Source organism: Uranotaenia lowii, unplaced genomic scaffold, assembly GCF_029784155.1.
Source record: "Uranotaenia lowii strain MFRU-FL unplaced genomic scaffold, ASM2978415v1 HiC_scaffold_96, whole genome shotgun sequence".
NCBI classification, from domain to species: domain Eukaryota; kingdom Metazoa; phylum Arthropoda; class Insecta; order Diptera; family Culicidae; genus Uranotaenia; species Uranotaenia lowii.
Genome location: NW_026598933.1, coordinates 26,403 through 41,506, shown reverse-complemented (window position 1 = coordinate 41,506; position 15,104 = coordinate 26,403). Strand labels below are relative to the sequence as shown.

Below are 15,104 nucleotides of genomic sequence, written 5' to 3'. Positions count from 1 at the left end.
GGAAGGAATACATATATGTATTAGTTAGTGGTTTATCCAATGATTACCCAAGCTTAAACAACAGTTTGCTTCAGGTAGTGTTTGGAAGTAAGAGTTGCGTTACACGTTTAACTTGTACACTACATTATCTTAAGTACATATTTGTAGTCGGCATAGATCGAATTTTGAGTCGCCTTTGTTCTATTCTCGTTATTCTCTCATAAAAATTCGAAAATAAGTTTTTGAACCAAATTTTGCAAAAATACGGTTAGCCGGTAGCTTTTTGATGAACGATATGTGATTTTTCTTCTGTGATATTTTCTACTGCAAACTAAATTTCCCATTTGTTCTCTTGTTGGTCGAACACCAAAGTTTGCACGCGTGGACAAAACCCAACGACGCCCGGAGTGTAATTAGCCGAAACAGATAAGATAAAACAAACATGACTAGCTAGCGGCACCGTGTCGTTGTTCTCTCTAGCATGGTTTCTAATATCTTTTCCATTTATTTTTCTCCTCCGCAGGTGACGGTGAGCAGAAAGAACAAATTCAGGACGTTGAAGACCAGGACGTGTCGTAATTTGGTACGCGACTCGTTTTATGTGTGAATTTATTTTATTAATTAAAGAAAATAAGATTAAGCATTATTAAATAAGCTATACATAAGAAAACAACAAAGAAAAAAAAAGAAAAAAAATTCAACATACACAGCAAAAAATCTAAGATACAAGTCATCAGGAAAAAACAAATTACACAGACACAAACGCGCATATTGGCATTTTCACACATACATACCAAGAATAACACACACATGCAAACGAACGTCCACAGACAATTGCGAAATGAAACAAAAGGGGATATGAGGACAACTCCCCAGGGAAGCGGTCGACAACGAGAGTGAAACAAAAGGCAACCACTAGTAAGCACTCGGTTCAATCTAGGAAAGCACGGGAAGCTAATTAATTGTTTGGGACTTCTACTCCTATCACTATCTGTAGAGTGTTCAATCGCTTCTTTGTACAATGTGTGTGCGAGGAGCAAACATTTCGGCAATTCCCCTGCATCCGTAATGTACCGATTACTAATTAGAATAAAGTGAGGCAAATTGGACACTATCGACTTTCAACCATTACCAATCAAAACACACACACATACACATCAAAAACACACATACACAAAACACAAATACTTACCTACTACTACTACATCAAAAGAAAGCAGCGTATTAGAGCATATTGATTACTACAACTACTACTAGTAAAAATGCAAACAAAAAACAGATTCAGCTGAGTGGTGTAAAAAGAAAAAAAAATCATCAACCATTAAATGTGTATTGTTTTTGTCAATATATATTAATAAACAAATAAAGAAGTAAAAATGGACCGCAAAAAAGTAATGCAGTGGAAAAATGGAATTCAAGTATAGCGTTATACAATAACAGGAAAAATGGAAGGGCAGAAAAAGAAAAATCGTATTAAATACTAGCCTACATTTAACACAGGAACTCACAGCGTGTAGCTTCAAGTTTGGCCCTAATCCTGTGTGAGGGCGGAAAAGCTGCGACGTCGTCGTCATCATCATCATCTCTTTGGGGTTCAGGGTTTCCATATCGAAAGGAGGATGGTAAACAAGCGGCTTTCGCCAACACACTTGAGATTTCTCACTGCTTGTCATCTCCATCTCCAGAAGATTGTTGTTGCCGCTTGAGAATGATGTAGTTTTTTTTCCATTGACTTTTCGGGAGTGGCTTGGCTGCGATGTTTCAAAGGTTAAAGGAAAACGTACTTTGTGTAAGAGAAGTTTAAGAACCAAACGAGAAAACATTCCCGCGCTCATGGTTCCTTTCGAAAGCTGGGAAACAGAAGGAAGGAAAAGTTTTCTTCCGACAATTGTATTGTGTACAGAGATTTGTATCATTAGAAGATTTGTTCGTCCAAGAGATATCATTACTTACTGTCAGTATTCCCAAGAGTATTTTCATACGTACCGCGAATCGAAGCATTGATTGCATGACATATAATGCTGTGGTTTAAGGAAGCCGGAAAAATTTCTATCAATTTTTCCGCATTCGGTCAGTTTTGAGTACCATCCTCTTTTTGATAAATTCCTTATGACGACGTGTCGAGCAATATTTAGTGGATGCTTTGTGTTTCCTACGCAAAATTTCTAACTCTGATCTTGTGTTTTCCATGCTCTCGAGGCAGTGAATGAAGATAAGATCATAAATACAATATTTATTTGTATAGACAAGTTTCATTTGTTCTCGTGGAGCTGGAAATTGCAACATGTATCGTTCAATTGGTGTCATGAAATCCTTTTAGGGAAGTGATGTGCAAACTAAACAGAAAAACTGAATGAATGTGGCGGAATTTGAACGTGTGAGGTGGAAGTTTTTTTTAACGGGATCTTTACAATCAATAACAGAAAGCTTAAAACAAGAGCAAAACAGCATGCGGTAAAAAGGAGCACAAAAAACATCCCGGAAATATAACCATCATTTACAAAGCTTCCGCTTCAGATATTCAATTCTAAGATTTTTGTTCTGATCATATTAGTCGTAGGGTGGAAAACACAAAGGATGTACACACGAATTTTCTACAGATTGAGAATCCACCCAAAACTATTAACACTGAGCAGCATCAATTGTATGAACATTAATAGACTAGTGGATTATTGAAAAAATCATTGCATTTACACACGCATCCATCAAGAAACAAACAAAAGAACACTCGTTAACCCAAAAGAGAAAACTATAAAATAGCAAAGAACAACTAAGAAACGTGTTATAAAAACATACCAACCACAGGACGACGACACAACAACAAAATTTAAAAGAAACCATAGAAAAGTATACAAACTCAACACTCACACAACCTTTAAGAGAAAGCTATGTTTTAATCAGCAACAACACAAAAATCGTAAATAAAGTAAAAACGTTTCTAGTAGTAGCCACATTGGAAGCAGCTTTTTATTGTATCTAATAGAACGCATTTTTTATTTGTCCCTTTCTTCTATACCACTTTCCTTGTGTAAATCAGATATGAAACAAAAACGATAATAGTTGTTAGTTTCAGCTAAGTTAGCCATCAATTTGTTCCTTAATAAATGGCTTTTATGCATATAGGTTTATATTATTTTTAATCTATTCCAGGGGTTTTATTTCGCTAGCTATTTCTGCTTAAAATTTTCTAGAAAGCGATCTGATTTACATAAAAACAACTTAAGTTTTCTAGTAGACAGGTTTGTTTCTCCAAACCTAACTTGTATTTAAGGCGATAACGTAATCCGCAGTAAAACATTAATACTAGCGATCGATGGAAGAAAACAGACATTTAAGAAACCTATTATTATGAGTAGAGGTATAAATTAAACGTTAAATTCATTGAACTAAAGATTCATGAAAGCAAGCATACCAACAACAAAACTGATGACACAGAAATGTATGGTTTTCAAATATGGGATTTAGTTTATTCACATTGAAGAAAAAAAAAATAATTTCAGGCATAAAGACGTTATCTTTTTATTTTTCGGTTATCCTAATCAGTTCCATTTGGTTCTACTCTTACAGGAAGCAGTTACTGAGGGTTTCACTAGCGAAAGCACCAAGTGCTAGAGAGTAAAAGTAAAACACATTTAAGAACATTTAGCAACCTGTAACGTCTTTTGTTTCTCTCTCCTTGTACCGCTTTTGTTTCGCAATAATTTACCATTCCCTTACCTTGGTTTCCTTGTTCGTTTTAGTTTGAACTGATCCGCATCAATATCCAATTAGAAAAAAAGCCACTTAACATGCTGTAATCGTTTTTGAGCAACGGAATAAAGAATTCACACAAAACAGACTAACACCTTTAGAACTTTTACGAGAACAACGTATAAGTTATAAAAAAAAATCTAGACTTGATATGTCACAACTTTGAAAAGCAGATCACTTCTGAAAGAACGAAACACAAAATACAATACAGCAGCAACTGGTCGGTTATTATGTGAAAACAAAAAAAACTGAGAAATCGAAACAATATATTTAAATCCACAGTATAAAAACCAACTAAAAAAAATGAAACCAATAGTCACAACAACAACAAATACAAACCCCACACAGAACAAAAATAAGCAAAAGAAATCGCAGTGAGAAGGAAATGGATATCGAAGAAATAAAGCTCTAAGAAAATGAGGCTTTTTTGATTGATCCGAACTGTCCTTACCAGATTTTTTTTTCATTTGAAGAATTTTTTATCACCGATCAAATATGCAAGTTTGACGATGTAAGCAAGGACCAAAGTCAAATTTGCAAAAGTTCAAATCAATAGTAGCTGAAAAACGAACGCTTCAGATCGGCAGAAATGAAAACGATTATACATTGGCTAGTATAAAAACTGCACTCGAGTGGAATACTAAAGGTCTTCTAAGAGAAGTACATTCAACGTGCCAGAACAAGCGGAGTAACCTTTTCTTTCAATCACGAACCTTTACACAATAACTAATTATTCTTTCAAACCAATTGAATCTATTTCTTAGATTATTTGAGAAATTTCGGAACAAATAAAACACTTAAACAAGAACTGAATGCGTGTCTATAGCAATTGAAAATTTATTAGTTCCTAAAAGTATAAAACCGGGTCTTCTGTCCATCGTACCGTGGACGACCCGTCTAAAGCTTAGATAATGATAAAATCTTACTTATTTTTATGCATGCTATATACCAGCTTCTACGAGTCTCACAGAACTGACCTCGAGCCGCACATTGATAAAATTAACAGTTGCAGTTACCGACTTATTATTTTTTCCAATAAAGGCGTTACTTCAACCCTTAAACTATCAAGGTAAGGTGCAGCTCGGGGTTCGGTTGCATAATTTCTACAACCAGTGTGACGGAAGCTGATCGGTTTTCGATTAATTGAGCATAAAAGTCTACTTAAACTTTAACATGCTGCGCTACTAGCTCCTAAAAGTTAGTGAGTAATCTATTTGAATTGTGCGAACCCCCTTACTCGTGTACTAATGCTAGTGCTAGGGTTCGTTTTCGCTCTTGTCATTGTCGTTTTCACCGTCGAAAAACTCGTTCTTCGGCTCAACCTGTTTGTCCTCCTCTTCTTGGGTCATGCGGGCTTCCGGATTTGGTTCCTCTTTTACTTTGATCTCTTCCGGCAGAGCATCCTCGGGAATGTCGAACATTTGAACACTGGGTGCATGTTGGCACATCTTCAGATTGTCGTAAACGTGCCGCGTGATTGCTTCCAGGTACTGTTTGCTGTTAGCGTTGTCCTGTCGTGAGGGGATATCCGGGTGAAGTGTGAAATCCGGAGCGAAAAATTCCAGATAATCATTCATCGGTAGTTCATTGGATATAGTTTCATCGATCAAGAGCGACGTCTCATAGGTCCAGCAACGTGCTACGTTCCGAAGAGTGTAACCACCTCCGCCGACTACCAGCGTGGGAACGTTCAGATCTTTTACAAACTTCACACACTCTCCGTGACCTTTTGTGCTTAACGAAAAACATCCCAGTCGATCTCCGGCAAGGGAATCAGCTCCACATTGAAGCACGATAGCGGTCGGTTGATAGAACTCCATTACTGCCGATATGACCGGTTTGAAGACCTGGACATAACTTTGATCGTCTATACCCTCTTTCAATGGAACGTTCACAGAATAGTATCGACCAGATTCGGCCCCTATTTCGTACATATCTCCAGTTCCGGGGAAGAAATAGTTTCCATACTTGTGAAACGATACTGTCATAACGCGATCGGTTAGATAGAATGCTTCCTGCACACCATCGCCATGATGCACATCGATGTCGATGTACAGAACCCTCGGATGGTACTTGAGTAGTTCTAATATTCCGATGACAATATCGTTCACGTAACAAAATCCGGAAGCTTCGAATTTTTTCGCGTGATGCAGCCCCCCGGACCAGTTGATACAGATGTCGCTGTGATTGTGGTTCAGCTTCTGGGCACCCTCCAACGAAGCTCCGGTGTACATGGCGCAGAACTCGAACAGCCCATCAAACACCGGACAATCGTCCCCGACGTTGAACACGGACAGGCACTTGGTGTAGTTCTGAATGCTCTGAGGGGTGACACGTTGCAGGAATTCAATGTATTCTTCGCTGTGGAATCGGCACATGTCGTGGGCACTCGCTCTGTGAAAGAAAATGGAAAGTTAATTGTAAATATTAGTCAAAATGACCTTGAATCAAAGTGGAAAACTGCTCACTTGTAAGGCCTGTAGATTTGCATCTTCTTGTGCAGCCCGTAGTTCATGACCAGGTGATGAATAACCGAGAGCCGATGGGGTTTCATCGGATGTCCCGGACCATAATGGAAGTTTCCAACGTCCGGGTTAAAAAAGTAAGACACCTTTTTGGAACTCATTTTTTTTCCTGTCAGTTAACTAAATGTAAATGGTATCGGACTCTTCCTCGTCGTTGATGTACTGCTTCCAAGCGTAGATTACCAGTAAAAAGAACACGGCCGCCAGCAGGCGTCTGGTCAAGCTAAAATCTAGCGAACGGAATCTAAGCTCTAGCTGGAAATGCTGAAATGTGTCGTCTTCGTTCTTCTGCTGCGGTAAATGTTCTGGATGTGGCGGCTTTTGCAAATCGTCCCGGAAGCTATCCGATTCTAAAAAGCGATTTCTTAGCGTACGCTGTTGACTGTTATTATGCTCTAGCTGTTGCGATTGCGGCTGCTGAATAAGCGAATGCGGCGGATGATGCGAATGAGTTGAATGTTGAAGCTGGTTGATCGCCTCAAAGATCATTCAGCAGTCTCTGAGTTTTCTCCGTCAAAACGAGTCCGCTCAATTTCGTTGCTTTCGGCCCGTTTCCGGTAACACCGGAACTTTTATTACCAACGATAGAAGCGGGTAATACAACACGAGTCACGTAATAGGCGTACGCATCCGGAGACGCCATCCGGAACGTTGTCAGCAGAAACACTTATTCCGTCGCAATGTTTATGTAATGTCTCCGGTGTCCCAAAAATTGATTTTTCCTTTACGGCTTCTCTGCAAGATTCTGGTGCAGCAGAGATGGGGCAGCTGCGCTAGTAAAACAAAACTTGGCACGCGCTGCTATTGCAGCATGTATAGGAGGTAGTCTATGCACCAAACAAACGTACCAGCACTATTTGGAAACGGGAGCACTACACGGGGGGAAGCGAATTATGTTGGAAACTTCCTTCGGGCATGCACACAAATTTGCTTACGGGACTTTTTGCGACGCTTATTTTTTTGTTTGGTGCCGATGCACCGCAAGATGATGATGCGTGTGACGTTCAGTTTGTATGATACACGTGAAAGATGGGAACTCAAAATTTTGTCCAAAAACCAACCATCGTGACTGTGCGTGAAGCACCTTCTTGAAACTTAAACTTCTGTTGAAATTATTATTATTTTTAAAGTATCTGATCGATACCCATTGGATATAATTCGGGTTGCAATACTACACGATTTATAAATTAATAATATCAATTAAAAATTACTTTATACCTGGTTCAAAATTCCACAAACATGAACATGCGTGCACGCAGTGCTATTCAAATCTCAAGTAAGAAAAGTATTTCTCAAATATGGGTTGTGCGCAACGCAGTTGTGACGCTCATTTGACGTTTGATTTTCCACGTTTTTGTTTTTGTGTTTTTCATTTTAATCGTGACGAGTGTAAACAAAACACACGAGGTCGCGTGCGTGCTGGTGAAAAACTGTCTGGTTTTCGTGAGAATTTTGTCCATAATTCGATTGTTAGTGCTATTTTGCTCTTTTATAAAAGGAACATTAAAGTCCGGGATCGATGGGAAAGCTAGACGTAACGGTACTTCGGTACCTGAGTAAGGAGGACTTCCGAATACTCACAGCGGTAAGTGGAATACTAACGGCGTGTTCGTAAATTGATTTTTTCTATCGAAGTGATTCTTTTTATCGATGCTGGCGTTCGTAAATTAAACAAACTGTATGCAAAAGCATTGGAAGGTGATTTGACATCTACCAAACAAATCGATGCATCACTCAAAAAATCAGTTTACGAACGCGCCGTAAAAAAATCCGTCGTTGAAAAACTCCTTTATATATTTTTAACTTTAGATCGAAATGGGTATGAAAAACCACGAGTTGGTCCCCGGAGCGCTTGTGGCCTCGATTGCCAGTCTCAAGACTGGTGGGGTGCACAAATTGATGCGGGAGCTTTGCAAACACAAACTGCTCACCTACGAACGAGGAAAGAGATGTGAGTCGCTTTGTTTTTCCGGGACTATCATTCATCATTAACTTGGATGTTTTCATTTCTTTCCAGTCGATGGATACCGTTTGACCAACATGGGCTATGACTATCTGGCTTTGAAATCGCTGACGTTGAGGGGCTCAGTATCCGGATTCGGCAGTCAAATTGGTGTAGGAAAAGAGTCCAACATTTACACGGTTGTTGACGAACAGGACAATCCGTTGTGTCTTAAGTTGCACCGTTTGGGAAGGATTTGCTTCCGGAACATTCGTGAAAAGCGGGACTATCACGGCAAACGGCACAAGATGAGTTGGCTTTACTTGTCTCGGGTATCGGCTACGAGAGAATTTGCCTATATGAAGGCTCTGTATGACCGAGGATTTCCGGTTCCTAAACCTATCGACTTCAATCGTCACTGTGTGTTGATGGAACTGGTCGATGGTTATCCGTTGACGAACATTTGTGAGGTGGGCGATGTGGATGCATTGTACGATGATTTGATGAACCTAATCGTTCGCTTGGGAAATTGTGGGGTCATTCATGGTGATTTTAACGAGTTCAACATCATGATAACGGAACTAGACCAGAAACCCATTCTCATCGATTTTCCACAAATGTTGTCCACCTCACATCCGAACGCCGAAATGTACTTCGATAGGGATGTCCAGGGTGTGCGGGAACTGTTTAGGAAGAAGTTTGGCTACGAAAGCGAGGACTATCCCAAATTTAGCGATCTGGAACGGGACGACGAACTGGATAAGGAGGTGCTATGTTCCGGTTATGGTTTCACCAAGGAAATGGAGGAAGATATCCTGAACGAGTATCACCAAACGAACGACGACGACGGAGAAGAGAGCGCCGGAGAGCAGGAAGGCGCGAGTGATGAAGAATATCAGGATAGCGTCAATGGAGAAATGGACGAGGATGAGATCGAGGAGTGCCGCAAAATGCTGGAAAAGGAAATCAAGTTCTCCGAAGAAAAACCAAGTAAGTTGCCTGAAAAAAAAAAAAAAAAAGATTTACCTCACAAATGTGAAAAAATTATTTCTTAACGTTCATCGAAGCTTTGTAGAAGTGTAGACAGATTTAAAGAAATACGGGTAATTTCATGAATCTTCAGTACCGTACTAAATTAAAGGATATTTTCACCGAAAAATCGTTGAATTTTTAACGAACTTACAATACATTTTTATTCTCGATATTTATTTATCTTAGACATATAAAAAAAAATTTTTTTGATGAATTTTTAATTTTTGTTTTTCCAGCATCGACAGCAGAGCCTAAAACAAAACAGGAAGGAGCAAATTCTAGCATCCTGAAATACATCGCTTCTATGAACGACGAGGAAATGGAAAAACCGTACAGCGATGATGAAGAAGCGGAACTTTTCCGGGATGCTATGGAGAATGTAGCTGATATTCCGCTACAGACAGGAAACAATTCAGAACCTTCGGAAATTGAAACGTCATCAGATGTACAAACAACCTGTTCCATATCCAAGCCAGCAAAAGATGACGACGATGCTCGATCGATAAGTTCCAATGAGCTGGTCACCAGCGAACAGGATGATCGACTTGCCGAGCTAGATCCCAACTCACGGGAGTATCGTATGATCATGGTGCGCAAGCTGCTGGACGATGCTCGCAGCGCTAGATCCTATTCCACCAATGCTAGTACGATTGCACCGTCAGTAGTGTCCGATCGCATACGTGGCGGTATGCGACAGCAGGAGAAAAAAGATCAAAAGAAACGCGCCGTCCCGAAGGGTGAAGCCAGTGCTGTGAGACGCATGCGCAAGGACAACAACAGCATCGTCAAAGAGTACAGAGGTTGGGATTTCTAGGATATTGGGTGAGTACGTACCTATATTTTTTTTAGTTTTACGAATTTTCGATTTATTTTTCATCGTACAATATACAACATTGTATAAAGTTTAACTAAAAGCTCTAGTAACACGCCTTAGAACAAAAGAAACTCCTTCAGTTTGGTTCATTGGGTAAATTTAACAGGATTGTTGGAATCGCGAGGGCACAGGTGAATCATAATCTTGACACCTTCGCCTTGGCTGGCTACCCGGAAGGCTTCGTGCACGTTTTCCAAATCGAAATGATGCGATACCAGGGGTTTAACGTTGACGTAACCGCTGGCAACTATTTCTAGGGCGGCCGGATAGCTGAATGAAAAAAAGAAGGTTATTTACAATCTACTATTCAATTATGTTAGATTTTTGAGATAAACATCGAAGGATTGATATTATACCTCAGCCTTATTTTTGCTCTTATGTTTGTATGTAGAAAACATAAAGATTTTTTTGGAAAGTGAAAAAAACTAAAAACTTACTCGTGATTGTACCGCATACAAGTGGTGATGTCGATCTCCCGCGAAATAGCATCGACCATCGGGAGCTGAACGTCTTTGTTGCCTAGCCCGACCAGACAAATGCGTCCGGCATTACGGGTGGCCTTGATGGCCACGCGCATTCCTGGTTGGGAGCCGGTGCACTCGAGCACTCTATCGGCTGGGCCGCCCAAAACTTCGTGAATCTTTTTCACCAAATCATCCTCGGTGTCTTGCTTACGTATCGCAATAACATCGGTTACGCCAAGTTTTTTGGCCACATCGAGTCGGTGTTTGGCATGTTCCAAATCAAGGATAACAGTACGCGTGGCTCCCATTGCTTTGGCTGCAATTAAACAAACCAATCCGATAGGTCCTGCCCCGAAAATGATAACTTTCTGTCCAAGTCCGATTTGTGCTCTGCGGCCAGCGTAGACTGCCACGGCTAAAGGTTCCAATAGAGCTCCCTCCTCCATGGTCATGTGGTCGGGCATTTTAAAGCAACAATCTGCGTACTGGGCATAGTAGTTGGAGCAGTTACCATCGTGCTTCTGGGTAGTGCAGTGTTTGCCATCTAGGCAGATGTTGTACTTGCCGACCTTGCAAAGGTCACAAGTTCGACAGCCAGCAGCCGGTTCGATGGCTACTCGATCCCCGACCTTGAGGTGGGTCACTTGACTGCCAACCTTACGAACTACGCCGGCCGACTCGTGTCCCAGAACAATTGGCTTAATCAACCTTTGCGCTCCAAAACCACCGTCTTTCAGAAAGTGAATATCTGTTCCACATATTCCACAGCTATCAACTTCGACCACCACTTCGTTGAAGGCTGGTTCCGGGATAGGTCGTGGTTCTAGGCGTAAATCATTTGGTCCGTACACTAGTGCGGCTAGATTTTCGTTCTTGGGGGCCATCGCAACGGTAGAGCAGATCTGAACTCGGTGAAGGTTATCTAGCGACTGATTGAAAGTCGGATTCCCAGGTCCGTTTATTTAGCGCAGCAGTTTGTTTTGAGCTTTGTTTCTTGTTTTTCTACCGGTGCTGACAAATTCGAAGATTAGCTCTGCCGCCAATAACATTTACTTATTTACATCAATTCGAAGCTATCGCGATAGCTTTTTCCAATGAGGGTGATGCGAGCTTGATTAGATAAACGGGTTGGCCTGTGTATAGCGCTGTTAGTATGTTAAATAATTTCGAAGATGGAAGAAGAATGAGATTCAGCATGTCAGATCGAGATAATATAGAAATAACTGTCATGTTATTGTTTGCAGTTTCTAAAAATAACTACCTGTTTATAGTTTCTAATTTTCCTAACGTCGCTTTTAGTTAAAAGTTTTAGTTTAGCTAGTAGTAAAATTTGAATTACACCTATATATTCGTAGAGTAGTTGGGACCACTTCAATAGGTTGGGTACACATTCGCGTTAGATTTGATTAAGTGAGTAGCTATTAAACGTTTGAATTGTAAAACCGGTTTACGGTTAACAGTGATAAAGGCTAGACTTTCGACAAATTGCCGTTTGGGGGGGTCAGCACAATCTTATCTTTGGTACTGAATTTTATGTTTTTTCCTATTTTCAATCGCTATATAACATCGGTCAATTGATAATGACAATGACTAGGCGTTAAGTTTAATTCGAAAGAAATTTTCCGTATTTAAGTTTATTGTGATAATTTTTTTTCCATTGTACAAGACAAAATCGACAGAGATGTACTTATAAACCTTATAATTTGTAATCTTATCAGGGTGATGCGCTCTACAGCTTCCTTGCAGGATTATTTTTATTGCGGGGCTGGCAGTGTATCATAATCTTAACCGCTCCGTCCAGTCCGAGACGTGCTAATTCGAACGCTTTTAAAGAATCCTGTAAGTCGTAGTGATGGGTGATAAGCCTTGTGGCATCAATCGTTCCATTGGCGACCATTGTTAGGGCCACCGGGTATGCATTGGCGTATCTGAACGCCGATAATATATTGACTTCACGAACCAGAGCAACCGTAATGGGAAGGTTCATGTCTCTGGAACCGATTCCGACCATGGTCATAACACCACCAATCGCGGTCGCCAGAATACCTAACCGAACACATGTTTGCGATCCAGTACACTCGATAGATATATCGGGGGCCGTTCCAAGGGCTTCATGAATTTTCCTTACCAAATTATTTTCCTCCTCTTTCGGTTGGACTTGCAATGTAACGTCGGCGCCGACTTTCTTGGCTAGATCCAGTTTACTTTGAACCAAATCTAGCACACATATTTTTCCAGCACCCATAGCTTTAGCCACTAGAATAGTAACCAGTCCAATGGGTCCGGCCCCCAAAACCAAAACAGTCGACCCTAAACGAACTCCCGCTATTCGACAGCTATGGACTCCAACCGACAGTGGCTCCAACAGTGCTCCCTCCTCCATCGTTACGCTAGGAGGTAGCTTAAAGCAACAGTCCTCCGGGTGCGTATAGTACCGTTGGAGTGATCCGTGAACTGGAGGCGTCGCGCTGTAGATGCCATCCGGACACAAGTTGTATCGACCGGCCTTACACAGGTCACACCGCTTACAACCAATGGCTGGTTCTATGGCTACACGATCACCTACCTGCAGGTGCTTAACCAGTTTACCGGCCTCAATGACCACTCCAGAGGCTTCATGGCCGATCACCATAGGTTTCCGTAGCTTGTACTCTCCGAAACCACCGTGAGTAAGAACATGGACATCTGTACCGCAGATTCCGACACAGTCGATTTCCAACAGCACCTCGTTGTCCCGCGGTTTTGGCATCGGAAGTTGTTCCTATTGTTAAAGTAGTTGAAAATCATAAGTAAGTCATAAACCACAGCGAAATGTTGAATTACCATGCGCATATCTTCGACCCCATGGATTACGGCTCCGTAGTTGTTCCGCTGCATCTTCGGTAAACGGCACAAACAATTCAATCTTTACCGCACTGAGTTTGTAAATAAAATAACGGTAGTTTGGATTTGCGCCGTCGAATGTACTACGGAATCAATCCAGCGACGTTCATGAATCACGTGATAGTTGAAATTTTTTAAACTAAATAGAATTCCGCCCGATAGTAAAGGCCTAAGAGTGTTGTTCAATTATAAAAAAGTGGACTGAGTTTGCATCCTTGAGGTATCAGATCAGTAGTTGCATTTCTCGAGCGTCATTTATAGGTGTTGAAAGCAAGCGAAATGGAAGGATGATGCGTGATTAACTTGTTATTTGTACTGGGAAATTTCGTCTTAAACAGTTTTTTAACCGTAGTTTTGATAAACCTCAATCAAGTTTCCCAATAGCTGAACTTGTCTTATAGTCATTGGCTTAGAACTGGCCTTAGAGGCATTGCTACCATTCTACTAAAAGTCGGTGTCGACTATACCTGGAAGTAATCATTTCCGGGATGGTCCTAGCAAGGTTTTAAGAGCGCTCTGATTTGGTTTGTTCGTCGAATCCCGTTAAAATACATTCAGCAAGGTCGTTTTATTCTGAAGTATATTCAACGGTTGTTGGGTGACGCATACCTAGTTGATTCAACAGCTTCTCGAACAAACGATTCTTGAGCTTCTTGCCGCTGTCAGTTCTTAACTCCGAGCGTCTGTTCTCCTGGCCAGGGGCGGCTCAAACAGCGTCTGTCTGGCAACAAACGGTTATAGACCGATCGAACAGATCAGCTCAAACGATGGACTGAGCATCTCGAACAACTCTTCCGAGTCACGAATAGCGATGGTCAACAGAACCCGCAGCTCGAAGTGCCAACATTAAGTCGCATAAATGGCGTCAACTCGGATGCACCCTCGCTGGCTGAAATAGAAGCGGCCACCAAAGACATGAAATCCAACAAAGCACCTGGGATCGATTGCATCCCTGATGAAATGCTGAAAGCCGACCCTGCCTTGTCAGCACAAATGTTGCACCGTCTTTTCGCTGACATTTGGGATACTGCAACATTCCCGACCGACTGGATACAGGGTATCCTCGTAAAGGTCCCGAAGACAGGAGACCTAACAGAGTACGGTAACTGGCGAGGCATAACGATCTGTACAATCATCAAAGTGCTCTGCAAAGTGATCCTGAACAAGATCCAGGAGAAAATCGACGCTACACTCCGAAGGCAACAAGCTGGATTCCGATCCGGACGATCATGTATGGACCACATCACAACGCTACGAATCATACTGGAACAAATCAACGAATTCCAGGACTCTTTTCTACTGGTGTTCGTTGATTTCGAAACACGGAAAATAAAAAAAAGGTAAAATTTACCTTTTTGCGCGGTGAATTTTTTCCACCCCTTTTACCTTTTTTTCATTCACCTAGCAAAAAGGTAAATTTTACTTTTTTTCAATTTACCTAGCAAAAAGGTAAATTTTACCTTTTTCGCATTTACCTAGCAAAATAGTAAATAATACCGTTTTCCCATTTACTGATTTAAAAGGTAAATGCTGGTTGGTTTGATTGTTTTCTTCAATAAGAATTAAAAAAATACAAAATTCTTTCAAAAATGATATTTATTGGAGATAAATAGGGACTGGTAATTCGGCTTCGCGTTCTTCTGAGCCGCTATGGC

At 41.0% G+C, this 15,104-nt stretch overlaps 5 protein-coding genes across 5 annotated transcripts in view; 2 read left to right on the top strand and 3 right to left on the bottom strand.

Annotated features, from left to right (window-relative positions):
* LOC129761010 (14-3-3 protein epsilon) overlaps positions 1-4,146 on the top strand; it is a 39,731-nt gene extending 35,585 nt beyond the window's left edge. Inside the window, exon 6 of the mRNA XM_055758714.1 lies at positions 503-4,146. Within this exon, the coding sequence (XP_055614689.1) occupies positions 503-558 (56 nt within the window). The 3' untranslated portion in view covers positions 559-4,146. The remainder of the gene's footprint in view (positions 1-502) is intronic.
* Positions 4,147-4,542: 396 nt separating this feature from the next.
* On the bottom strand, positions 4,543-6,355 carry LOC129761006 (histone deacetylase 3). Its single transcript, XM_055758710.1, has 2 exons — positions 6,198-6,355; positions 4,543-6,123 (listed from the first exon to the last, which is right to left on the bottom strand). The coding sequence occupies exons 1-2, from the start codon at positions 6,353-6,355 to the stop codon at positions 4,986-4,988; spliced, it is 1,296 nt and encodes a 431-aa protein (XP_055614685.1). The 3' UTR covers positions 4,543-4,985.
* A 1,276-nt stretch (positions 6,356-7,631) lies between these two features.
* LOC129761004 (uncharacterized) lies at positions 7,632-10,123 on the top strand. Its single transcript, XM_055758707.1, has 4 exons — positions 7,632-7,839; positions 8,064-8,205; positions 8,272-9,186; positions 9,465-10,123. The coding sequence occupies exons 1-4, from the start codon at positions 7,774-7,776 to the stop codon at positions 10,040-10,042; spliced, it is 1,701 nt and encodes a 566-aa protein (XP_055614682.1). The 5' UTR covers positions 7,632-7,773; the 3' UTR covers positions 10,043-10,123.
* LOC129761007 (sorbitol dehydrogenase-like) lies at positions 10,069-11,607 on the bottom strand. The gene is made up of 2 exons (XM_055758711.1): positions 10,540-11,607; positions 10,069-10,372 (listed from the first exon to the last, which is right to left on the bottom strand). Exons 1-2 carry the CDS (start codon positions 11,448-11,450, stop codon positions 10,189-10,191), a joined length of 1,095 nt encoding a protein of 364 aa, XP_055614686.1. The 5' UTR covers positions 11,451-11,607; the 3' UTR covers positions 10,069-10,188.
* A 688-nt stretch (positions 11,608-12,295) lies between these two features.
* On the bottom strand, positions 12,296-13,521 carry LOC129761009 (sorbitol dehydrogenase-like). Its single transcript, XM_055758713.1, has 2 exons — positions 13,390-13,521; positions 12,296-13,327 (listed from the first exon to the last, which is right to left on the bottom strand). The coding sequence occupies exons 1-2, from the start codon at positions 13,441-13,443 to the stop codon at positions 12,296-12,298; spliced, it is 1,086 nt and encodes a 361-aa protein (XP_055614688.1). The 5' UTR covers positions 13,444-13,521.
* Between the last annotated feature and the right edge of the window lie 1,583 nt (positions 13,522-15,104).

Excerpts from the sequence above, each read along its gene's own strand:
- LOC129761006 (XM_055758710.1), bottom strand. The coding sequence starts at position 6,355 with ATGAGTTCCAAAAAGGTGTCTTACTTTTTTAACCCGGACGTTGGAAAC. Across the intron at positions 6,124-6,197 it reads CAAATCTACAGGCCTTACAA|AGCGAGTGCCCACGACATGT; the intron begins GTGAGCAGTTTT and ends TTTCTTTCACAG.
- LOC129761004 (XM_055758707.1), top strand. The coding sequence starts at position 7,774 with ATGGGAAAGCTAGACGTAACGGTACTTCGGTACCTGAGTAAGGAGGAC. Across the intron at positions 7,840-8,063 it reads ACTTCCGAATACTCACAGCG|ATCGAAATGGGTATGAAAAA; the intron begins GTAAGTGGAATA and ends TTTTAACTTTAG. Across the intron at positions 8,206-8,271 it reads CTACGAACGAGGAAAGAGAT|TCGATGGATACCGTTTGACC; the intron begins GTGAGTCGCTTT and ends ATTTCTTTCCAG.
- LOC129761007 (XM_055758711.1), bottom strand. The coding sequence starts at position 11,450 with ATGGCCCCCAAGAACGAAAATCTAGCCGCACTAGTGTACGGACCAAAT. Across the intron at positions 10,373-10,539 it reads TGTATGCGGTACAATCACGA|CTATCCGGCCGCCCTAGAAA; the intron begins GTAAGTTTTTAG and ends TTTTTCATTCAG.
- LOC129761009 (XM_055758713.1), bottom strand. The coding sequence starts at position 13,443 with ATGCAGCGGAACAACTACGGAGCCGTAATCCATGGGGTCGAAGATATG. Across the intron at positions 13,328-13,389 it reads GGGTCGAAGATATGCGCATG|GAACAACTTCCGATGCCAAA; the intron begins GTAATTCAACAT and ends CTTTAACAATAG.